Source organism: Salmo trutta, chromosome 38 (assembly GCF_901001165.1).
Source record: "Salmo trutta chromosome 38, fSalTru1.1, whole genome shotgun sequence".
NCBI classification, from domain to species: Eukaryota; Metazoa; Chordata; class Actinopteri; order Salmoniformes; family Salmonidae; genus Salmo; species Salmo trutta.
This window is the reverse complement of record NC_042994.1, coordinates 7,331,185-7,358,310: the sequence shown is the minus strand read 5'-3', so window position 1 is coordinate 7,358,310 and position 27,126 is coordinate 7,331,185. Positions and strand designations below refer to the sequence as shown.

Here is a 27,126-nt window from a genome sequence, read left to right as displayed (position 1 = left end):
GTCAGGGCTTAGTGCTAGTGATTGATCCTCACCCCACTCCAGGAGGGTGCAAGCCACAAATCACAGCCAAGGTGACCAGCTTGCCCCTGGAGACGAGTATTATGGGATTGCTCTACCTCCAGCAGTCACAACTCCTGTCTACTGTATATTGGCCTATATTGGCCTACAGGCAATAGGGAGATTCAATTGTCAAGGTTGCTAAAAAGCAGCCTATACCTGAACACAGAAGTTGGTCTTGCTCAAACTTCTTTACATCAAGAACTTCAGCCTGACTTGAAAGGGACACGGGTTGAACATTGAAGGAACATAATTGCTTTTTAAATATACGACTAGTAACAAAACAAATGATCTGTCTGTCCTGTGCGTTGGTGTATGGTCATATTTAGTATTCTGGGCACTCCGTCACGTCATATGAAGACAAACAGGACCTGAGGGAGAACAGGGAAAGATCCAAGTGTGTCCCAAATGGCACCCTATTCCCTATAGTGTGCACTACTTTTGACCAGAACCCTGTGGGCCTATAGGGTGCCATTTGGGACAAAGCCATAGCACTTGGAAGGCAGCGTACCTCCGCCTGCGATTTATTATGCTCCGCGGCTCCATCTTTCGATCATTTGGAAGTTTTAAGGATTGTCAGGAGAGGTTGATGTCATCACCCGTTCATCACTCGTTTTTAGCTGTTGCGTCTAGTCGGGGTTCTTTACTGCTTATCCTGCACTCGTCTTTGTATTTCCTTCTTTCCTTCTGATCTGTATCACTCGTTCCATTCCAGCCCTGTGGACGCATGACCTGTACGCACACACACACACACACACCAGTTTTGAGGTTTTAGGTAGCTAGGTAAGCGATAGCATTCCTCTGAGGATGTATTGTAAATTGCATTGTTGGGTTTAGTGTGAATGATGATGGCCAAGGCATTATGCTGACCTCATGGGGTCTCTGGAGAGAACCCATCCATTGTTACAAAGCTGCACAACTAAGGGCTCTGACCACAACATGTGAAGTTGGAATAGGTTGATTTTAAAACAGTGAATATTTGCAAGTCGGAGACAAATAGGTTCCTATGAAATGGCATTAATTAGAATTCAAGTATTTCTTTTGTTTTTTTTTGTATTAAATCAAGCTGGGTAATACCACAAATAAAACATAATGACATGGAGGAACTGACAGAACTACTTCAAATCATGTGTTAATTATGTGATATAAAATATAATTTAGGCTGGTCCGGTTGCATAAGGCGGGATGTGAAAGTGGAACTTAAAATATTTATAACGTTTGCAGAGCATTAGCATGCTCCTCTCTCACACACACACACACACACACACACACACACACACACACACACACACACACACACACACACACACACACACACACACAGGAGGAATAGAGAATGAATGGATCCTCTTTTTAACACCATCTGTCTTTCCGAGGTCAACTATATTAATAGTCTATATTTAATCAAATGAAAAAGTTACTTTGATTTGAAATGTGTCTTTATGTAAATGTTATTAAATCAAAAAGTGTTCCATCTTAATTTGATTAAGTGAAAAGTGTACTCCTATAGCCTACAGTACATTTTTAAGTAGTTCCTCAATACTGCCTTGTTGTCCTATGTGGTGTCGTCATGGCGATGATCAAATCAAATCAAATGTTATTAGTCACATGCGTCGAATACAACCTTACAGTGAAATGCTTACTTACGAGCCCTTACCAACAGCGCAGTTTCAAAAAATATGGATAAGAATAAGAGATAAAAGTAACAAGTAATTAAAGCAGTAAAAATAAATAACAATATATACAGGGGGGTGCCGGTACAGAGTCAATGTGCGGGGGCACCGGTTAGTTGAGGTAGTATGTACATGTAGGTAGAGTTATTAAAGTGACTATACATAGATGACAGCAGAGAGTGGCAGTGGTGTGGAGGGGAACATTTCACTAGATGTTCAGGAGTCTTATGGCTTGGGGTAGAAGCGGTTTAGAAGCCTCTTGGACCTAGACTTGGCGCTTTGATACCGCTTGCTGTGCGTTAGCAGAGAGAACAGTCTATGACTAGGGTGGCTGGAGTCTTTGACAATTTTTAGGGCCTTCCTCTGTGATGTACTGGGCCGTTTGCACTACCCTCTGTAGTGCCTTGCGGTCGGAGGCCGAGCAGTTGCCATACCAGGTAGTGATGCAACCAGTCAGGATGCTCTCGATGGTGCAGCTGTAGAACCTTTTGAGGATCTGAGGACCCATGCCAAATCTTTTCAGTCTCCTGAGGGGGCAATAGGTTTTGTTGTGCCCGTTAGTTTGTTGGTGATGTGGACACCAAGGAACTTGAAGCTCTCAACCTGCTCCACTGCAGCCCCGTCGATGAGAATGGGGGCGTGCTCGGTCCTCTTTTTCCTGTAGTCCACAATCATCTCCTTTGTCTTGATCACGTTTAGGAAGAGGTTGTTGTCCTGGCACCACACGGCCAGGTCTCTGACCTCCTCCCTATAGGCTGTCTCGTTGTTGTCGGTGATCAGGCCTACCATTGTTGTGTCATCAGCAAATTTAATGATGGTGTTGGAGTCGTGCCTGGCCGTGCAGTCATGAGTGAACAGGGAGTACAGGAGGGGGCTGAGCACGCACCCGTGAGGGGCCCCTGTGTTGAGGATCAGCATGGCAGATGTGTTGTTACCTACCCTTACCACCTGGGGGTGGCCCGTCAGGAAGTCCAGGATCCAGTTGCAGAGGGAGGTGTTTAGTCCCAGGATCCTTAGCTTATTGATGAGCTTTGAGGGCACTATGGTGTTGAACACTGAGCTGTAGTCAATGAATAGCATTCTCACATATATGTTCCTTTTGTCCAGGTGGGAAAGGGCAGTGTGGAGTGCAATAGAGACTGCACCATCTGTGGATCTGTTGGGGCGGTATGCAAATTGGAGTGGGTCTGGGGTTTCTGGGATGTTGGTGTTGATGTGAGCCATGACCAGCCTTCCAAAGCACTTCATGGCTACAGACGTGAGTGCTACGGTCGGTAGTCATTTAGGCAGGTTACCTTAATGTTCTTGGGCACAGGCACATGATGCCACGCTGAGCTTGTGGGTCATGCTCGTTGAATGCCAGTAATGCCCACTGACACAGTGACTACAGACCGGACATCACAAAGTCAACACAAACACACAGACACACACACACACTCACACACTCACACGCACACACACACACATACACGCAGTCAAAACAGCTTTCAAACTGCTTTCCCACCAGTGCACTGAAGCGGGGGGAGATTGGGAGAATTCACCAAAGCCCCTCTCTCTGTCAGTCTCTCACACAAACCTTCCCTCATCCCCCCTACTCTCTGTCCCCTGCCTGGGCCTTTGTTGTTGTTGGGGGAAGGGCTCCCTGGTTCTATGCATTGTACCCCCTACTCCTCAGACATTAGCATGAACACACAACCCCCCCCCCCCCCCCCCCCCCACCACACACACACATCTCCTCTATATGTCAGCTGGAGTAGCCTTCCTGTAAAGTGAACAATAACCACACTATAGCTTCTTTTAAAGGGGACTTGATGATGTCGTAGGGAGATTATCTCTCCTCCTCCTCCCACTGTCACATCGCACCGTGGTGAATGGAATGGCCATGGCTGTGCGGTTCAATCACTGTCAAGTAGCAGAGAAGAAGAAAAGAGGTTCCTCTTGTGTGAAATTTCACGATTCACAATTGATTAAATAGCGGTGTCATTTCACGGCTGGGCCTGTTCCACAGAGAGAGACAAGATGGTTCTATGGTGCCCTCGGTGAGATACGACTTGGGTCATGTGACGAGGGTCTATTCAGAGCTGCTTCGATGTGAAGGGCCACTGGTTTTATGGGAAAGAGAGAGAGAGAGAGTAGGGGGACATTAGGGGTGAATTGACAGTATCTTCTCATGGTCTTTTAAGGGTCCTTTATGCCCCTTGAGAGATAGAGACACATGATTTGATGCCAGACTGATTTATTTTCACTTTGTCATATGGTAAATCCCATGGTTCATTGAGATGGGAGAAAGAGGGGGAGGTAGAAGGTTTATGGAGAATAGAGTGATATTTTACTCTATGTACAGTATGGCGAAACAGTGGACTCTCTGGTCCAGGATTGTTGTCGTCACTGGCAAGGTCTGGTATGGAGGCTGGATGTCTGACCCCAGTCTCTGTCCTATGTGTCCCTCTGGGTGGCCCCTGGGTGACCCCATGTGTTTGTCTGTGGCCGAAGGGTGGCTGGCCGCCACTGTCACCTCTATACTGTCACCTTCTCCCTCTGGCCTGGGGATGTGTGAGGCTGGCACTGCATGGAGGAGAGAGGCTGGGTGTGTGTATGTGGGAGGGGGGATGTGTGTGTGTGTGTGTGTTTTAATGTAAACTGCTCTGATATAGACTTCCCTTATTGAGAAGGCAACATAATGAGACAGAGGAAGTCTAGAATCCTGCCTACCTCCCTTCATTTTGTAACATTTATTTGACTTCATTGAAGTGCTAACTACATCCTATATTACCGTGTTAAATAGAATGGATCATTCAGGGTGTTTTTCAACTCTGTGAAATAAAATGAACCGAAATGTCATTTCTATGAATCACAGGCAATTTTCACATCACCAAGTCACTTTCAATTCAATTTCCTCAACTGTCTGGGGGAGTTGAAATATAATTGACCAGGGGTGTAATATCCTCTGTAAATACTACTGCACATGACTTATACATATGATACAGTCTGGAGTACATGACTGCTACAGTCTTTAGTGGCTGCAGACATATCCAGCTGTAGATTGCTGTAGGACTAATACATGTTATGGAAAGTCTGAGGGGACATTTTCAGCTGTAGATTGGAGATTGCCCAGAGACAAGTGAACTCCCAGAGAGCTCCAGAATACCCCCGATACGTCCCAAATTGCACCCTATTCCATATGTAGTGTACTACTTTTGACCAGTGCCCACAGTGCACTACTTTTGACCAGAGCCCTATGTAGGGAATAGGGAGCCATTTGGGATGCAGACCCTTATCTTTCATTTTCACTCTAGTAAACCTGCTTAAGGAATCTCTTTAAGTAGGAGCTCCCCTATAGGGAATCATATTAATACCTCTACTTCCTGTCTGTACAGCAAATCAGCCTCTCCACACTGGTTCCTCCTATTTCTCAATGGGACTTTTTCATATATATATGTATATATGTATCTTTTTTTTATATCTTTTTATATTGAAATTGTTGTTATAAAGTGTGTGGGAAGTGTTTGGTTTTTAAAGGAAGTGGATTGATTTTTCTCTATGTATCTTTTTTTGAGGAAGTTTTAGTTGATAGTTCCAGATTCTGGGTTTTTGGACTGAGATGTTTAGTTTGCCCAGTTTGGAGGCTACATTACGGCCACATAATTGACACATGAAAATGTCCCAACACCAGACGTTGAAAATGTCCACATTTTTTACATTAATTACCGGAATTACAGTAGCCTTTGAAGTTGGGCTATTTTAAATCCCCAAATTAGCTGAAAAAGCTTTTCTGAGAAGTTCAGTTTGTATTTTTGAGAAGCAACTAGTTACTTCTTTGCATTCTAGATAGAAGGGGAGCGTGGAAAGACTTGTCCACTTGAAGTTGCCCTAAAGAGCTATGTTGTTTAGTTGAATACAGGCTACTTTGTAATGGATGTGTTTTCTGAAGTAAACATCTCTCTTTGCAAAGAGAGAAGCCAGTCTCGGGGACCATTTCCTCTCCTGGAGTGTTTCTGAAATTGCTGCGTATTTTTCACAGTCACAAGATTGGTGGCATAACACCTCACATTTTCAGTGTACCAGTACCACACACACTCTATCTGAAAGGTATTTATTGAAGTGTGTGTGTGTGTGTGTGTGTGTGTGTGTGTGTGTGTGTGTGTGTGTGTGTGTGTGTGTGTGTGTGTGTGTGTGTGTGTGTGTGCTGCCGCGCATACCAAAGACTCTCGCAGCTCATTCAGCATGGCTACACACACACACACACACACACACACACACACACACACACACACACACACACACACACACACGCACACAATGCATGTGACCAACATTCCTTCAGCCGAAGCCATGAAAGAGAGAATAGGCAGAGGGAGGGAGGGAGGGAGGGAGGGAGGGAGGGAGGGAGGGAGGGAGGGAGGGAATGAGAGGTGGGCACGCCGTAATGTTCCGGAAAAACAATGTTCAGGTATGAGTTAAAAGCACATTGTAAAATGTTGAAAGCACTTTAAGCATCAACTAAAAGACACAGCTCTTATCCTATTAACGAAGGTTGATACCTCTTGCAACATACTCAGTGTGCTCTAAGTCACAGGAGGTTGGTGGCACCTTAATTTGGGAGGACGGGCTCGTGGTAATGGCTGGAGCGGAATGAGTGGAATGGTATCAAATACATCCAACACGTGGTTTCCAGGTTTTGATTCCATTCGCTCAGTTCCAGCCATTAATATCAAGCGTCCTCCCCGCAGCAGCCTCCTGTGCTCTCAGTAAACTCTAAGTATACAAATGAATACATGTGCGTTGAGGCAAGAAATAATGTGGCTTAAAAAGTTGATATGAGAAATATTGCAGCTTGGAGCAAACCTGGGTTCAAATACTATAGTCAGGTCTGCAGCCGTGTTCTTGTAGTGTTTGTAGCCAGCGTCTGTGGTTCGTAACAGGAAGCGGGCCGGCACAGGGATCAGCGCTTTTTAAATCTAGGTAATTATGAAAGAGCTTTAACGACACAGCAGGGGATCCTGACTGATGACTGAGGCTGCCCCACAGAGTGCCTGATCACCGCGACCAGCTAAACACATGATGAATGATCCGGCAGCACGTGTCATGTGTGGCCTGCTAACCTACAGCAGGCCAGTTTGATTAGTCATGTCTGATGAGGCAGATAGGCAGGAGACTGATGTGTGAACTGATTTGAGATGATGGTTTGCCAAAGATAGTGGATAAATGAAGATGTCCCACTCAGGCCGTTTACCAATCTGAGAAAATGGTCAGTTCCGGACTGGTCTGCTTAACGGGGTGGCTTTCCCATAGGCACCAATGCATTAGCAGCTGGGTCTGGTCTGTTTAGTTCATTGGCTGTATATGAACCAGAATAGATTAGCGCGTGGGATGTCTCTCTTGCTCTTCCGTCTCTGGGTTTACTTCTGGAGCTCCATGTTCTCATTCTTTAGTGTCACCTCATAGTTGATGTTTCAGTATCCCAACCTTACAAACAGAGGCTTACTTTAGCATTGTAGCTAGTGTATTACAAATTGTAATGTAAGTGCTGCTGATTTTCATCAGTACAGGAACGCTTATTACTGAATGTTTCCCCCATTACTGACCAGCTCTCCTCATTACCCAGAGGGCCAGTTCCATCATAGCCTTGCAGAGATGGCATGTTTCTCTGCAGAGAAAAAGAGATAGAAACAGCTGTAGTTAACCGATAGATGGAGTGTGTGTGTGTGTGTGTGTGTGTGTGTGTGTGTGTGTGTGTGTGTGTGTGTGTGTGTGTGTGTGTGTGTGTGTGTGTGTGTGTGTGTGTGTGTGTGTGTGTGTGTGTGTGTGTGTGTGTGTGTGTGTGTGTGTGTGTGCGGTGTGAGAGAGAACGATTTGTCAGATAGCAGTTGATTGAGTGTGTATGGGAGCCACAGCTCATCTGAGTTGGCCCCATGTGGGAGAAATAGCCAGTAAAACGAGGGCCAGATTTAAAGTGATGTGTTCAGTGCTGCTGCTAAGGTTCACCAGGGGACCAGTACAGTAAATGACAATAGGGATGGAGGATGGAGGGAAGGAGGGAGGGAAGGGTATTGCCAGTGTGCAGGTAGAATTTGAGAAATGAACAGATTTCCCCCCTGGAGTGAGAGATGAGGGGAGGAGGAGAGGGAGAGTGGGTATGCCTGAGCAGCTGTGGTGTGAGAGATATGAGGTTGAAAGGAGATTGGGGAATGGAGGGGGGGGAGCAGGCCAGATGAAGTATCTCCCTCTCTCCCCTGTGGTAAAGGAAATGGGGTAAATGGAATGAGCCGGTATGAGGTGTACAGTATGACAAATGGACCAAACCATCCCTTGTAGGTGGGGGTGGTTCAGTCAGAGTTTCAGCCTCGGTCCCTCACTCTATTGCCCCAGCCCTGCTACCTGCAATGATGGATAGCCCGAACGTTTACCCTTTTACCTGCTTGCATTCTCTCTAGCTGAGCGATTGGGGCTGAGAGGGGCGAGGGGGTTTAGTAAGCGACCGCGTGTCAGGCGAACCGGGCTTGGCCTCCCCAAAGCACGCTGTGTAGGATAAGACAGATTCCCCCTAGCGATCGATAACCAAGCACACACACACACCCTAATGGCCTAGCCTCACCATCCCTGGGCTATTAATTGACCATTTCCCCTACTTTTCCTTTCTAAGAGCCCCCTGCTTTGTCCCGAGAGAGAGAGAGAGAGAAAGAGAGAGAGAGAGAGAGAGAGCAAATGAAGGGCAGTAGAAAGAGAGAGAGGAAGGAAACTAGGGATCAGGAGAGAGGGAGAGGAATCGGAAGGAGACAGAGATAGAGAGAAGAACAGAGGAACAGAAGTATTTATTTCTCCATGTGTGAATCATATTCACCCCCTGGTGTCATACACCGGGGGCTGTATTTTATACAACATGTTTTTTTATACTTTTGAATGCAGAAATGCCTTATTAAATCCACTGATTCGCAGATCAGAGAACAACCCTGTTGATTTAGCCAGAGGCCTGCTGTGCTGCTGGGCTCGACACTTTTCTCTTTCAAATAGAGACAGTTAAAAGATGAAGACAACAGATTTAATGCGTTTGGATTTGGGCTTTCCTGCGATTCCAACCGTGTCCCTTCTTCTAATGTCTCTCACGGCCCACGCAAAGCCAGGGATATCTGCTAATCCAGGGCAAACGTGCTCTTTTTAACTCTACTCCTCTCTCTTTCTATATTCTCTCTCTCCTACCCCCGTACTCTTTTAAACGCCCTAAAACATCCTATGACTAGCGTACTTAGGATTAGCCCCTAGACGCGGTCTCTTTGAATTTGTGCGAGTGGGATATTTTAGGGTGATCGGTAGTGTAGGGCAGCTGTTACATGAAGGATTTACAGCTTCTAACGTATATTACCTCAGCCGGTATAACACAGCAGCTGTGAACCGCCCCACACACACACACACACACACACACACACACACACACAGAGGAGAAGAGAGGAGGTGACCCAGTTGTGTCAGCAGGTGGGTTGGAGGTGATTTGAATGAGGTTGAGGTTTAAGAGGATCAGTGTAAGTAATGAAGAAGGTACTTCAGCTATTTGCACGTTGTTGCAACACTGTACGGTACGTAGTCCAACTTTTACGAGTGTAGTGTTTACTGTTCATTTCTGATTGTTTATTTTCCTTTGTTTATTTCAATTTTTGTGGATTGTCTATTTCACTTGCTTGTCAATGTAAACACGTTTCCCATGCAAATAAAGCCAATTGAATTGAGAGATTGTTAAAACACTGTACACAGCTGTACTTTTGTGAGTGAAATGTTTACTGTTCATTTACATTTTCAGGGTTTTTGTTTTGTTGTTGTTTCTTCTCATTTTTGTTTCTCGTTTATTCCACTTGCTTTGGCAATGTAAACATATGTTTCCCATGTCAATAAAGACACTTTTAATTGAATTGAATTGAATTGAATTGAATTGAATTGAATTGAGAGAGAGAACTGACAGTGAGAATGTTATGCAAACGATTAGGAAGATCTATCATAAATCTCACAAAAATGCCCGCCCTTCTCCTCTCTCCACCCCCCTACCCCTCTCTCTCCCTCCCTCCCTCCTCTTCTGTCTGCCTACTTGTCTCTGTCTCAGTCTTCCACCTGTGTAATAGGCTCAGACACAAGGTGTTTGCAGAGAGAAGAGGTTGATGTGCTGATAACAGGCTGGCTTTAGGGGAGAGACATGCATTACCATACCGAGCAGTGCGCCTCTCTCGGTCTCTCCTTTTCACCTCTCTCTCTTTTTCTCTCACTCTCTCTCAACGTCTTGCTTTTCTCGCTCCTTGCTCCCTCTCTTCTCTCTCTATCCTTTTCACTGCTCTTCTCCCTCTCATTTGCTCGCTTTCACTCATTCTCTGCCTGAATCTCCTGCTCTGTGAATGTCTTGCTCTCCATTTCACTCTCTCGCTCTCTCTCTGTCACCCCCTCTCTCTTTCTATCACCTCATTCTCTCGCTCTCACTCTCTCTCTCTCTCTCTCTCTATCCTCTCTCTATCATCTCTCTCGCTCTATCACCTCTCTCTTTCTCTCTCTCACTCTCTCCCTCTCTGTCACCTCTCTCTCACCTCTCTCTCTCTATCACCTCCCTCTCTCACCTCTCTCTCGCTCTCTCTCTCTCTCTCTCTATCACCTCTCTCTCTCTCTCTCTCTCTCTCTCTATCCTCTCTCTATCATCTCTCTCTCTCTATCACCTCTCTCTTTCTCTCTCGCTCTCTCTCACCTCTCTCACCTCTCTCTCTCTATTAGCTGTGACTGTAAACAGAGAGACACATCAAGTGCCTCGGCTTGTACTGGAGCTCTATATCCTCTCCCACCGCCGTTGTTCTTTGCCCTTCCTCTCTCTCTCTCTCTCTCTCTCTCTCTCACACACACACACACACACACACACACACACACACACACACACACACACACACACACACACACACACACACACACACACACACACACACACACACACACACACACATTTGCTCTCCTCTCTCGCTCTCTGCCTGTCTAGCGAAGTGTGCGTGTTTCACGGTGTCTCAGCCAGGTAGGCAGAGGAAGCTCTCTCGCCTGTCCCATTTGATGCGTCGGGGAATTTCAGTGAAGCAAGTGCTTCCGAGGTGCGGCAGAACTCTCCCGCATGTCCCGCATGTCAACCTCTCCTCTCCTCCTTGTCATCCCCCTCTCACTCTCTCCATCCCTCCCTCTCTCTCGGCTTGTTCTGGTGGAAAGATGGGAAAATTGTACATTCAGATCTTGGCTCAAAGCACACAAACAGGGGCTGCAAACACACACACACACACACCCGGCGGCGACACACACACTGCCCCCTTTTCACACGCCACACTATTGTAATTCCATAATCATCACATGGCTCCGGAGAATGTGGAAACAGAGAATACGTGTGTTCCCTGAATGCTTACACACACACACACACACACACACACACACACACACACACAAAATCACATTGCGGTGCTTTATCCCCCTTGGTAATCTGTTTACGGGGTGACTGGCACGTCAGGGGAAAAGTTAATTGAAATCGGTACTAATCTGATGATGACACGCACACAGCCACAGAAAGTAGTCCTCGTTCCCGTCGTCACCGTGGCGATAGGCCCAGTCAGCCAGTCAGGTTGCACCTTGTTGTGTTGTGGCAGGGAGCGGAGGGAGTCAATAAGTTAATGCTACTTAATTTCATGCCTCTTGGTTCTGTTAAGCTGCTTGGTGTGTGTGGCGTGTTGATTGGTAATCTGACATTTGATATGCGCCTCACTGACTCACTCACCACAGATCTGGTTCTGCTTGTTTGTGCCCCCCTATCCCCTCCCCCTCTTCTCTCATTATCTATCCTTCTCTTTCCTCCCCCTCTCTTTCTCTCTTTCCCCTCCTTCTCTCTCCTTCCCCCTTTCCTCCGCTTTTCCTCCTTCTCTATCCCTTTCCTCCTATCTTTCCTTCTCCTCTTTCCTCCCCCTCCTCATTCCCCCTTCTCTCTCCTTTCCTCCTATCTTTCCTTCTCCTCTTTCCTCCCCCTCCTCATTCCCCCTTCTCTCTCCTTTCCTCCTATCTTTCCTTCTCCTCTTTCCTCCCCCTCCTCATTCCCCCTTCTCTCTCCATTACTCCATTCTTCCCTTCTCCCATCATTGTAAATAAGAATTAGTTCCTAACTAAATTACGTTCAAATAAAAACCAACAACAATGAAACTAATCTGCTCTCTCCCTTTCCTCTTCTCACAGGATGGCTACTATTCCCACCGCCCCAAGGAGAAAGTCAGAGTGGACAGCAACAATGAGAACTCTGTGCCCAAAGACTTTGAGAACATAGACAATAGTAACTTTGGCGCCCGTTCGCAGCCCCAGCGCCAGCCCCCAGGGGGCGCTAACAGTAACAAACACAGGGAGAGGCTGCAGGAGAAGGCCCATGCCGAACAAGCAACCTGGAAGGATAACGCTCCGATTCTCAGCCGGAGCTCCAACGAGGTCCTCCAGTACGGACGAGCCGTAGCCCAGAATGGCTCACTTCCTGTGGGCCCGAAAGCGGTTGGAGCCGTGGTGGGCTCCAGGAACCACCACAGCCACTCTTTACAGCCACAGAGCCAGGGTCAGGCTCAGACTTACCCCCAGTCGCAGTCCCACACCCAGACTCAACATAGACACCAACACCCACATCAAACCAGGAAGCAGGCGACTGCGGCTCCATTGGAGGTCGTTTACGACCAGCCGCCCAAGTGTGAGATCAGTGGGAAGGAAGCCATTTCGGCTCTGTCCAGAGCCAAGACCAAGGAGTGCCGGCAGCAGATAGCTGAAGTGTACTGCAGACACAAGGAAGGTCAACTGATGCCTGAGAAGGTCACCCGCTACTGTCCCATAGAGGGTGAGTAAATAGATATACTGTTACTGTACCATAGAGGGTGAGTTAATATATACACTGTTACTGTACCATAGAGTGTGAGTTAATATATATACTGTTACTACTATTACTGTACCATAGAGGGTGAGTTAATATATATACTGTTACTACTATTACTGTCCCATAGAGGGTGAGTTAATATATGCACTGTTAGTAATGTTACTGTACCATAGAGGGTGAGTTAATATATATACTGTTACTGTACCATAGAGTGTGAGTTAATATATATACTGCTACTAATGTTACTGTACCATAGAGGGTGAGTTAATATATTTACTGTTACTGTACCATAGAGGGTGAGTTAATATATATATACTGTTGCTGTACTATAGAGGGTGAGTTAATATATATATACTGTTACTGTACCATAGAGGGTGAGTAAATAGATATACTGTTACTGTACCATAGAGGGTGAGTTAATATATTTACTGTTACTGTACCATAGAGGGTGAGTTAATATATACACTGTTACTGTCCCATAGAGGGTGAGTTAATATATCTACTGTTACTGTACCATAGAGGGTGAGTTAATATATATATACTGTTACTATACCATAGAGGGTGAGTTAATATATACACTGTTACTGTACCATAGAGGGTGAGTTAATATATATACTGTTACTGTACCATAGAGGGTGAGTTAATATATATACTGTTACTAATGTTACTGTACCATAGAGGGTGAGTTAATATATTTACTGTTACTGTCCCATAGAGGGTGAGTTAATATATATATACTGTTACTATACCATAGAGGGTGAGTTAATATATACACTGTTACTGTCCCATAGAGGGTGAGTTAATATATATACTGTTACTGTACCATAGAGGGTGAGTTAATATATACACTGTTACTGTACCATAGAGGGTGAGTTAATATATATACTGTTACTGTACCATAGAGGGTGAGTTAATATATATACTGTTACTAATGTTACTGTACCATAGAGGGTGAGTTAATATATACACTGTTACTGTCCCATAGAGGGTGAGTTAATATATACACTGTTACTGTACCATAGAGGGTGAGTTAATATATATACTGTTACTAATGTTACTGTACCATAGAGGGTGAGTTAATATATTTACTGTTACTGTCCCATAGAGGGTGAGTTAATATATATACTGTTACTGTACCATAGAGGGTGAGTTAATATATATATACTGTTGATGTACTATAGAGGGTGAGTTAATATATATATACTGTTACTTTACCATAGAGGGTGAGTAAATAGATATACTGTTACTGTACCATAGAGGGTGAGTTAATATATATACTGTTACTGTACCATAGAGGGTGAGTTAATATATATACTGTTAGTACTATTACTGTTCCATAGAGGGTGAGTTAATATATATATACTGTTACTATACCATAGAGGGTGAGTTAATATATACACTGTTACTGTACCATAGAGGGTGAGTTAATATATATACTGTTACTGTACCATAGAGGGTGAGTTAATATATATACTGTTACTAATGTTACTGTACCATAGAGGGTGAGTTAATATATTTACTGTTACTGTCCCATAGAGGGTGAGTTAATATATATATACTGTTACTATACCATAGAGGGTGAGTTAATATATACACTGTTACTGTCCCATAGAGGGTGAGTTAATATATATACTGTTACTGTACCATAGAGGGTGAGTTAATATATACACTGTTACTGTACCATAGAGGGTGAGTTAATATATATACTGTTACTGTACCATAGAGGGTGAGTTAATATATATACTGTTACTAATGTTACTGTACCATAGAGGGTGAGTTAATATATACACTGTTACTGTCCCATAGAGGGTGAGTTAATATATACACTGTTACTGTACCATAGAGGGTGAGTTAATATATATACTGTTACTAATGTTACTGTACCATAGAGGGTGAGTTAATATATTTACTGTTACTGTCCCATAGAGGGTGAGTTAATATATATACTGTTACTGTACCATAGAGGGTGAGTTAATATATATATACTGTTACTATACCATAGAGGGTGAGTTAATATATACACTGTTACTGTACCATAGAGGGTGAGTTAATATATATACTGTTACTGTACCATAGAGGGTGAGTTAATATATATACTGTTACTAATGTTACTGTACCATAGAGGGTGAGTTAATATATTTACTGTTACTGTCCCATAGAGGGTGAGTTAATATATATACTGTTACTATACCATAGAGGGTGAGTTAATATATACACTGTTACTGTCCCATAGAGGGTGAGTTAATATATATACTGTTACTGTACCATAGAGGGTGAGTTAATATATACACTGTTACTGTACCATAGAGGGTGAGTTAATATATATACTGTTACTGTACCATAGAGGGTGAGTTAATATATATACTGTTACTAATGTTACTGTACCATAGAGGGTGAGTTAATATATACACTGTTACTGTCCCATAGAGGGTGAGTTAATATATACACTGTTACTGTACCATAGAGGGTGAGTTAATATATATACTGTTACTAATGTTACTGTACCATAGAGGGTGAGTTAATATATTTACTGTTACTGTCCCATAGAGGGTGAGTTAATATATATACTGTTACTGTACCATAGAGGGTGAGTTAATATATATATACTGTTGATGTACTATAGAGGGTGAGTTAATATATATATACTGTTACTTTACCATAGAGGGTGAGTAAATAGATATACTGTTACTGTACCATAGAGGGTGAGTTAATATATATACTGTTACTGTACCATAGAGGGTGAGTTAATATATATACTGTTAGTACTATTACTGTTCCATAGAGGGTGAGTTAATATATATATACTGTTACTACTATTACTGTACCATAGAGGGTGAGTTAATAGATATACTGTTACTGTACCATAGAGGGTGAGTTAATAAATATACTGTTACTAATGCTACTGTCCCATAGAGGGTGAGTTAATATATATATATACTGTTACTGTACCATAGAGGGTGAGCTAATAGATATATCAAATAAAATCAAATGTATTTATATAGCCCTTCTTACATCAGCTGATATCTCAAAGTACTGTACAGAAACCCAGCCTAAAACCCCAAACAGCAAGCAATGCAGGTGTAGAAGCACGGTGGCTAGGAAAAACTCCCTAGAAAGGCCAAAACCTAGGAAGAAACCTAGAGAGGAACCAGGCTATGAGGGGTGGCCAGTCCTCTTCTGGCTGTGCTGGGTGGAGATTATAACAGCGCATGGCCAAGATGTTCATAAATGACCAGCATGGTCAAATAATAATAATCATAGTAGTTGTCGAGGGTGCAACAAGTCAGTAACACAAGAGTAAGTGTCAGTTGGCTTTTTCATAGCCGATCTTTGAGAGTATCTCTACCACTCCTGCTGTCTCTAGAGAGTTGAAAACAGCAGGTCTGGGACAGGTAGCACGTCCGGTGAACAGGTCAGGGTTCTAGCAGGTCTGGGACAGCAGGTCTGGGACAGGTAGCACGTCCGGTGAACAGGTCAGGGTTCCATAGCGACAGGCAGAACAGTTGGAACTGGAGCAGCAGCACGGCCAAGTGAACTGGGGACAGCAAGGAGTCATCAAGCCAGGTAGTCCTGAGGCATGGTCCTAGGGCTCAGGTCCTCCGAGAGAGAGAGAAAGAAAGAAAGAGAGAAAGAGAGAATTAGAGAGAGCATATTTAAATTCACACAGGACACTGGAAAAGACAAGAGAAATACTCCAGATGTGACAGACTGACCCTAGCCCCCCGACACATAAACTACTGCAGCATAAATACTGGAGGCTGAGACAGGAGGGGTCAGGAGACACTGTGGCCCCATCCGATGAAACCCCCGGACAGGGCCAAACAGGTAGGATATAACCCCACCCACTTTGCCAAAGCACAGCCCCCACACCACTGGAGGGATATCTCCAACCACCAACATACCATCCAGGGACAAGGCCGAGCACAACCCAAGGGGGGAGCGCCAACCCAGACAGGAAGACCACATCAGTGACTCAACCCACTCAAGTGACGAACCCCTCCCAGGGACGGCATGGAAGAACACCAGTAAGCCAGTGACTCAGCCCCTGTAATAGGTGTAGAAGCAGAGAATCCCAGTGGAAAGAGGGGAAACCGGCCAGGCAGAGACAGCAAGGGCGGTTCGTTGCTCCAGCCTTTCCGTTCACCTTCGCACCCCTGGGCCAGACTACACTTAATCATAGGACCTGCTGAAGAGATGTGTCTTCAGTAAAGACTTAAAGGTTGAGACCGAGTCTGCGTCTCTCACATGGGTAGGCAGACTATTCCATAAAATGGAGCTCTATAGGAGAAAGCCCTGCCTCCAGCTGTTTGCTTAGAAATTCTAGGAACAATTAGGAGGCCCGCGTCTTGTGACCGTAGCGTACATGTAGGTATGTACGGCAGGACAAAATCGGAAAGATATACTGTTACTGTACCATAGAGGGTGAGTTAATATATACAATGTTACTGTACCATAGAGGGTGAGTTAATATATATATACTGTTACTAATGTTACTGTACCATAGAGGGTGAGTTAATATATATATACTGTTACTGTACCATAGAGGGTGAGTTAATATATATATACTGTTACTGTACCATAGAGGGTGAGTTAATAGATATAATGTTACTAATGTTACTGTACTATAGAGGGTGAGTTAATATATATATACTGTTACTGTAACATAGAGGGTGAGTTAATAGATATACTGTTACTACTATTACTGTACCATAGAGGGTGAGTTAATAGATATACTGTTACTGTACCATAGAGGGTGAGTTAATATATATACTGTTACTGTACCATAGAGGGTGAGTTAATAGATATACTGTTACTACTATTACTGTACCATAGAGGGTGAGCTAATAGATATACTGTTACTAATGTTACTGTACCATAGAGGGTGAGTTAATAGATATACTGTTACTGTACCATAGAGGGTGAGTTAATTCATATACTCTTACTAATGTTACTGTACCATAGAGGGTGAGTTAATAGATATACTGTTACTACTGTTACTTTCCCATAGAGGGTGAGTTAATATATATACTGTTTCTGTCCCATAGAGGGTGAGCTAATAGATATACTGTTACTGTAACATAGAGGGTGGGTACATTGTGTAGACTTTACTGTATACATATAGGCCCGGTCCAGAAACAAGCCCTATCTCCTATCCCCTATAGACTGTACAGTCGTGGCTAAAAGTTTTGAGAATGACACAAATATGAATTTCCTCAAAGTTTGCTGCTTAAGTGTCTTTAGATATTTTTGTCAGATGTTACTATGGAATACTGAAGTGTAATTACAAGCATTTCATAAGTGTCAAAGGCTTTTATTGACAATTGCATGAAGTTGATGCAAAGAGTCAATATTTGCAGTGTTGACCCTTCTTTTTCAAGACCTCTGCAATCCACCCTGGCAGGCTGTCAATTAACTTCTGGGCCACATCCTCACTGATGGCAGCCCATTCTTGCATAATCAATGCTTGGAGTTTGTCAGAATTTGTGGGGTTTTGTTTGTCCACTCGCCTCTTGAGGATTGACCACAAGTTCTCAATGGGATTAAGGTCTGGGGAGTTTCCTGGCCATGGACCCAAAATGTCGATGTTTTGTTCCCCGAGCCACTTAGTTATCACTTTTGCCTTATGGCAAGGTGCTCCATCATGCTGGAAAAGGCATTGTTCGTCACCAAACTGTTCCTGGATGGTTGGGAGAAGTTGCTCTCGGAGGATGTGTTGGTACCATTCTTCATTCATGGCTGTGTTCTTAGGCAAAATTGTGAGTGAGCCCACTCCCTTGGCTGAGAAGCAACCCCACACATGAATGGTCTTAGGAATGGTTGGCATGACACAGGACTGATGGTAGCGCTCACCTTATCTTCTCCGGACAAGCTTTTTTCCGGATGCCCCAAACAATCGGAAAGGGGATTTATCAGAGAAAATGACTTTACCCCAGTCCTCAGCTGTCCAATCCCTGTACCTTTTGCAGAATATTAGTCTGTCCCTGATATTTTTCCTGGAGAGAAGTGGATTCTTTGCTGCCCTTCTTGACACCAGGCCATCCTCCAAAAGTCTTCGCCTCACTGTGCGTGCAGATGCACTCACACCTGCCTGCTGACATTCCTGAACAAGTTCTGTACTGGTGGTGCCCCAATCCCGCAGCTGAATCAACTTTGGGAGATGGTCCTGGCGCTTGCTGGACTTTCTTGGGCGCCCTGAAGCCTTCTTCACAACAATTGAATCGCTCTCCTTGAAGTTCTTGATGATCCGATAAATGGTTGATTTAGGTGCAATCTTACTGGCAGCAATATCCTTGCCTGTGAAGCCCTTTTTGTGCAAAGCAATGATGACGGCACGTGTTTCCTTGCAGGTAACCATGGTTGACAGAGGAAGAACAATGATTCCAAGCACCATCCTCCTTTTGAAGCTTCCAGTCTGTTATTCGAACTCAATCAGCATGACAGAGTAATCTCCAGCCTTGTCTCATCAACAAGCACACCTGTGTTAACGAAAGCGGGTCCTTTTGTGGCAGGGCTGAAATGCAGTGGAAATGTTTTTGGGGGATTCAGTTCATTTGCATGGCAAAGAGGGACTTTGCAATTAATTGCAATTCATCTGATCACTCTTCATAACATTCTGGAGTATATGCAAATTGCCATCATACAAACTGAGGCAGCAGACTTTGTGAAAATTAATATTTGTGTCATTCTCAAAACTTTTGGCCACGACTGTATAGCTGAAGAAACTGGATAGGTTGAAGCAGTATGATAGTAATTCCACTTTGCCCAATGATCAGATCTACAGTAATGCCTAATGCTCTAGTGGGATGTGGGGAAGGGGTTGTTCCTGGATGGGCCAAAGAGTGGGAGAAAACTCTTTGGCCCGTACAGTTGTTTCTGGACTGTGGTCCTTTGTAGCTCAGTTGGTAGAGCATGGCATTTGTAAGGCCTGAATTGTGGGTTTGATTCGTAAAATGTATGCACGCGTGACTGTAAGTCACTTTGGATAAACGTGTCTGCTAAATTACATATATTGTAGAAAACTATCACTTAGCTATGCTCACATTGCAAAGGTTTAGAATAATTGAGGCTGGGGAATGATTGGAGAGCAGGCTGTTCCTGGGTGTGAACCGTTTGGTATACTGGGTGTGAACAGTTTGGGTATACTGGGTGTGAACCGTTTGGGTATACTGGGTGTGAACCATTTGGTATACTGGGTGTGAACCGTTTGGTATACTGGGTGTGAACCGTTTGGGTATACTGGGTGTGAACCGTTTGGGTATACTGGGTGTGAACCGTTTGGGTATACTGGGTGTGAACCGTTTGGTATACTGGGTGTGAACCGTTTGGGTATACTGGGTGTGAACAGTTTGGGTATACTGGGTGTGAACCGTTTGGGTATACTGGGTGTGAACCGTTTGGGTATACTGGGTGTGAACCGTTTGGGTATACTGGGTGTGAACCGTTTGGGTATACTGGGTGTGAACCGTTTGGTATACTGGGTGTGAACCGTTTGGTATACTGGGTGTGAACAGTTTGGGTATACTGGGTGTGAACCATTTGGTATACTGGGTGTGAACCGTTTGGTATACTGGGTGTGAACCGTTTGGGTATACTGGATGTGAACCATTTGGGTATACTGAGTGTGAACCGTTTGGGTATACTGGGTGTGAACAGTTTGGGTATACTGGGTGTGAACCGTTTGGGTATACTGGGTGTGAACAGTTTGGTATACTGGGTGTGGTACACTCGAGCATATTTGACCAGATACTCTTTTATATCATATAAAAACAATTGCTAGAACATTCTGTTTGTTAGTCAATCATAGTAATAGTGTAATCATCGTGTGATAGCTTGATAGAGGCTCCTTTGAAACATGTTGTTTGTTTTGTCGTCATGGCCTGTGTATGTACTGTCAATGTTTGAGTCACAAATGGCTCTAATCCCTTTATCGTCCACTTCTTTTGACCAGGGCTCATAGGGTTCTGCTCAAAAGTAGTGCACTATGTAGGGAATAGGGAGCCATTTAGGATGTATACCATCTCTTTTTACAGCAGGAAAATACAATATCCCCTGAAGCTGAAATAAAATCTGTTTTGACTTAGGCACACAAACACAACCATTTATACACACACACACACACACACACACACATTTATGCACACACACAGATGTATGCACACACACATATACACACACACAGAGATACACATGTACACACACGCACACTACACTTCCTGTTGTTTTACAGCTAGTAATTCCAATTCATATCAAAGTCAGGGAAGAAATGTGTTTCTTGGCTGATGAGAAATTTGTGCGAGAGAATGGAAGACACTTTTTGTATTTACACCAAATTGCTTTCCAATTTTCATTCTGTTCAGCCAAGCTGGCCACAGAAATGCAAGTTTGCACACACAGACTGGCACGCACGCACGCACAAACCACACACACACACACACACACACACACACACACACATACACACATAGACAAACACATGCACACTTACAACCACACACAGACAGACGGATACACACAGGAACGCACAAATTCTTTCACTTTCTCACCCTCTTCCTTTCTCTCTCTTTCTTTCTTTCTCTCTCTTTCTTACTCACAAACACGCACACCGCACACACACACTTTTCCAAGTAGACTGGTTGAACATCTGCAGGTTGGCAGAAGACTCCTGTAAACAAAATCTGTGAGCTTGCCACCATCAGTGGGCACCACGCATCAATGTTTAAAGAAACAACACACACACACACACACACACACACACACACACACACACACACACACACACACACACACACACACACACACACACACACACACACAGACACACACAGAGGAGTGTATGGAGGACATGTGGAGGAAAGGAGAAAAAAGCCAGAACGATACATGGACATCTGGCCAGACATAACCAGACACTGTGCACCCACAATGACTGTGTAACCTTGTAGGCTACTGGTAACTACAGGCTACACTTCCAGAAGATGGAAAGTAATGCTTGTCTACCTGGGACTATTCCAATGGTTGCGTCTGAAATTGCACCATAGTCACTTATAAGTGCACTACTTTTGAATAGGGTGCCAACACACCATGACGGCACCTTGTGAGTCCACCATGACGGCACCTTGTGAGTCCACCATGACTGCTCCTTGTGAGTCCACCATGACGGCACCTTGTGAGTCCACCATCACTGCACCTTGTGAGTCCACCATGACTGTGCAACTTTGTTCTGTGCAGCAATGTAAGCTAGGATACATATTCCCCAAGATATAAACCAACGCTTGTCTATCAGTGAATAAGCTCATGTCGTCTCCCTAGACCAGGGCTGCCCAACCCTCTTCCTGGAGCTCTACCGCCCTGTGGGTTTTCAGTCCAACCCTCTTCCTGGAGATCTACCATCCTGTGGGTTTTCAGTCCAACCCTAATTTAACACCTGATTCTACTAATTAGCTGCTCAACAGACCTTAACTAGCTTAATCAGATATGCTAAATTAGGGTTGGACTGAAAACCTACAGGACAGTAGATTTCCAGGAAGAGGGTTGGGCAGCCCTGCCCTAGACTCACCATCGTAATCCCACTCCAACTGACAGTTTGATCAAAGGAGACGGGGGAAATTGAAAAGGGCTTATTCCTGGTGGCGTCGTGTAACAACACGGACGGCTAAATTAAATCACTTTTTCTTTTTCACTCCCTTTGTCTGATCTGTCGACTGCCACAATGTTGTTCCCTCTCTCTCTCTCTCTCTCTCTCTCTCTCTCTCTCCATGTCTCCATGTCTCCGATGCGCCCATCTGAATTTGAGGCGCTAACCTTGTTAGCTCTCCCTCTCGCTCTCTCCCCATGTCTCAGATGCACCCATCTGAATTTGAGGCACTAACCTTGTTAGCTACAAATTGTCCAATTTGATTTCATCGGTATTCTGTCCTTGAAGAGTTGGCTGGGTTAGCGCGTAGCTGTTAGCGCCGGCTCCATAGGATATGAGAGGGTATATGTTAGCATTAGCAGAGCCTCTATATGCTAGCTGGGCTATTGTCTAATGTCTACATGGTTGTAATATGTGGGATGGAACTGGCATCATCATTGGTTGATGTCAGTTGTCAGCCAATGACCTTGTATGTTCGGTCACCCCTAAATACGTAGCAGGTAACATCATTCGAGGCTTATTCACTTGTTTGCTGATTAAAAAATAAAACCGCATTTCTGTTCTATAAGACCTACATCTAGAACAAAGTACAAGATAGTCAGATGAGACTTTAGTTGGATCCTTCGTTGGTACTGAGCAGATGTTGCATTAAAGGACTTTAATATTGGAAACTAAAAGGACATTTCTGCTCCTCTCCTCTTCCAACCTCTCGCATGACTGGTTGAGATGGATGACCATGAGCTGCAGAAGTTACACAAGATGAAGGAGAGAGAGAGAGGGAAGAATGAAATGATGGAGAGAGAGAGTGCTGATAGCAGATGAGGGAGAGGCAGTTTAAAAGATTGATGGCGATAGGAGAGAGGAAAAAGAGGGAGGTGGCAGAGTCTGGCGTTTTTAGACCTATCACGTCCCTGTAGGTGTAGAGACACACAACACATTGGCTCATTAGTTCAGCTAGCTAACATATCACAAGCCTCAAAGTGCTTGGTGAAGCGCTCCGCCAATTAGCCTAGTGCCATGCTAGCCAGTGAACCTCCCGAGCTGCCTACCAATTACTGTTCAATCTGATACTGTGTGTGTGTGTGTGTGTGTGTGTGTGGGGGGGGGGGGGGGGGGGTGGATTGATTCGTCTATCCTTGTGGGGAGCTAAAATTCCCAAAAGTCCCCACATGGATAGTAAAACAAGGAAAATTCTCCCGTCTCTAGGTGGATAAAGGCTATTTTAAGGTTAGGGGTTAGGTTTAGGGTTAGGGTTAAATTAGGAGTAGGGTAAGGGGTTAGTGGTTAGGGTTTGGGTTACGGGTTAAGGTAAGGTTTATGGTTAGGGTTAGATTTAGGGTTAGGGGTAAGGGAAAATAGGATTTTGTATAGAAATACAAAACGTGTGTGTGTGTGCCACTCCAGAAACATTTTCACCCAACACTGTCAACTAACTAACCAACCAGCGAACCAACCATAGAAATCGTATAACCAATCACAGATCCATTGACTTGAATGGGGAATGTCCATTCTAGTAATTATAGTCATTTGCAACCAACCACATTCACATTCAATATCCCATAGGCACAGCCAGGCTTCATAGTAACATACACACAGACACACACACGCTTCGTCTTTCACACACACACACACACACACTCACACTTTTACAACCACATTCACATTCAATATCCCATAGGCACAGCCAGGCTTCATAGTAACATACACACAGACACACACACGCTCCGTCTTTCACACACACACACACACACTCACACTTTTACAACCACATTCACATTCAATATCCCATAGGCACAGCCAGGCTTCATAGTAACATACACACAGACACACACACGCTCCGTCTTTCACACACTCACACTTTTCCAACCACATTCACATTCAGAACACCATGTGAATAGGCAGGATTCATAGTAACCAAACTATGAATAAAATGATAATCCTTGGGGGGAATTGGCTGATTGAGTGATGGACAGAAGGCATGGCCAATTGGAGTCATGGGAGCATGTCTGTCACGGGAGCATGCCTGCCCTTCAATTGAGATAATTACAGGACAGCAGTAAGAGCCTAGCTTGTCCAGACACAGGGAAGAAAGAGCCAGAAGGGGAGGGGCTGATCTTTTTACCCCTGGGACAGCATACCCTAAGGGGGTTGAAACACTTACCACGTCCCCCGCTGCTGTAGACACAGGGAAGAACCGGGAGGGGCGCCTTGTAGCCTTTTTACCTCAGGGACAGCCCACCCTAAGAGGGTGAAAGCACCCACCATCTTCTCCCCTCTTTTCTGCCCATCCAGGGACCGTAGTGAGCCGTGACATTGTCCACCACTGCCCTCTGGGAAACCAAGTCCCCTTCCCTCACAACACAGAGGACCAGATTACTGCCATTATCTCCTGAACAACCTTGTCCTCTCTGTCGTCAACAAACATAACGTCTCAATAAAGCTCTGTGTTTCCTGTAATTCCATAGGCCCTGTGAACACAAAACAAACATTCCCCTAGTACTTATTTGCTGATGGAGAACACAATACAAGACCAAGAGAGAGGCGCTGAGTGGAAATCATTTTTTTAAGGCGTTTACTATTAGAATGAAAGAAACCACTATATGAATCCGTGTGGCTTTTTGAATGGTTTCTGGAGAGAGCTGGAATTGTTTGATTGTGTGGTTGTGAGTTGGAATAGTCATTGTCTACTTACTTCCAAGTCTTATTCTGGGAGTGTGGTACAGAGCAATGATGACACACTGTCAAGTGAACTCCACCCCAAACCCAAAGGAATGGTTCTAGGATTCCTATTCCTATCTTGTTGCCTTGCTAGTCTTCTTCTTCTTCATAGTATGCACAGTAACAGTACAGTAACTTTGGAGTTACTGCGCCACATGTTCAGTATACGTTCCAGTGTATGAAGTATAGACGATGAAACCTAATGTGTGTGTTATTATTCACGTAAGGCCATTGCCAGCGTCTGGGAGGAAGACTCGTAAGAGAGTTATACATACAGGTACATGTTTTATTCTCTGTATGAATGACTAACAACCTGTCTTTGTACGGTATCATTGTGTTGTTCAGGTAAGGCCAATGCCAACGTGGCGTGGGAGGAGGACTCGTCAGAGGGCCCGCCGTCGGCCCCCGTCAGGATAGCCTTCGTCCTGGTGGTCCACGGCAGAGCCTCACGACAGTTCCAGAGACTTTTCAAGGCCATCTACCACACCTCACACTACTACTATATACATATAGACCAGGTAAGACTATAGACTACCATCTACCACACCTCACACTACTACTATATACATATAGACCAGCCTATAGACTACCATCTACCACCTCACACTACTACTATATACATATAGACCAGGTAAGACTATAGTCTACCATCTACCACCTCACACTACTACTATATACATATAGACCAGCCTATAGACTACCATCTACCACCTCACACTACTACTATATACATATAGACCAGCCTATAGACTACCATCTACCACCTCACACTACTACTATATACATATAGACCAGCCTATAGACTACCATCTATCACACCTCACACTACTACTATATACATATAGACCAGCCTATAGACTACCATCTACCACCTCACACTACTACTATATACATATAGACCAGCCTATAGACTACCATCTATCACACCTCACACTACTACTATATACATATAGACCAGACTATAGACTACCATCTACCACCTCACACTACTACTATATACATATAGACCAGACTATAGACTACCATCTACCACCTCACACTACTACTATATACATATAGACCAGACTATAGACTACCATCTACCACCTCACACTACTACTATATACATATAGACCAGACTATAGACTACCATCTACCACACCTCACACTACTACTATATACATATAGACCAGCCTATAGACTACCATCTACCACACCTCACACTACTACTATATACATATAGACCAGCCTATAGACTACCATCTACCACCTCACACTACTACTATATACATATAGACCAGCCTATAGACTACCATCTACCACCTCACACTACTACTATATACATATAGACCAGCCTATAGACTACCATCTACCACCTCACACTACTACTATATACATATAGACCAGACTATAGACTACCATCTACCACACCTCACACTACTACTATATACATATAGACCAGCCTATAGACTACCATCTACCACCTCACACTACTACTATATACATATAGACCAGCCTATAGACTACCATCTACTACCTCACACTACTACTATATACATATAGACCAGCCTATAGACTACCATCTACCACACCTCACACTACTACTATATACATATAGACCAGCCTATAGACTACCATCTACCACCTCACACTACTACTGTATACATATAGACCAGCCTATAGACTACCATCTTCCACCTCACACTACTACTATATACATATAGACCAGCCTATAGGCTACCATCTACCACCTCACACTACTACTATATACATATAGACCAGCCTATAGACTACCATCTACCACCTCACACTACTACTATATACATATAGACCAGCCTATAGACTACCATCTACCACCTCACACTACTACCAAATACATATAGACCAGCCTATAGACTACCATCTACCACACCTCACACTACTACTATATACATATAGACCAGCCTACAGACTACCATCTACCACCTCACACTACTACTATATACATATAGACCAGCCTATAGACTACCATCTACCACCTCACACTACTACTATATACATATAGACCAGCCTATAGACTACCATCTATCACACCTCACACTACTACTATATACATATAGACCAGCCTATAGACTACCATCTACCACCTCACACTACTACTATATACATATAGACCAGCCTATAGACTACCATCT

At 44.2% G+C, this 27,126-nt stretch overlaps 1 protein-coding gene across 1 annotated transcript in view; it reads left to right on the top strand.

The window, feature by feature from the left end:
- Window positions 1–27,126, top strand: part of LOC115177878 (xylosyltransferase 1) — a 107,584-nt gene that overhangs the window by 40,891 nt on the left and 39,567 nt on the right. Inside the window, exons 2-3 of the mRNA XM_029738874.1 lie at window positions 11,952–12,588; window positions 25,319–25,491. Coding sequence (XP_029594734.1) covers window positions 11,952–12,588; window positions 25,319–25,491 — 810 coding nt within the window. The remainder of the gene's footprint in view (window positions 1–11,951; window positions 12,589–25,318; window positions 25,492–27,126) is intronic.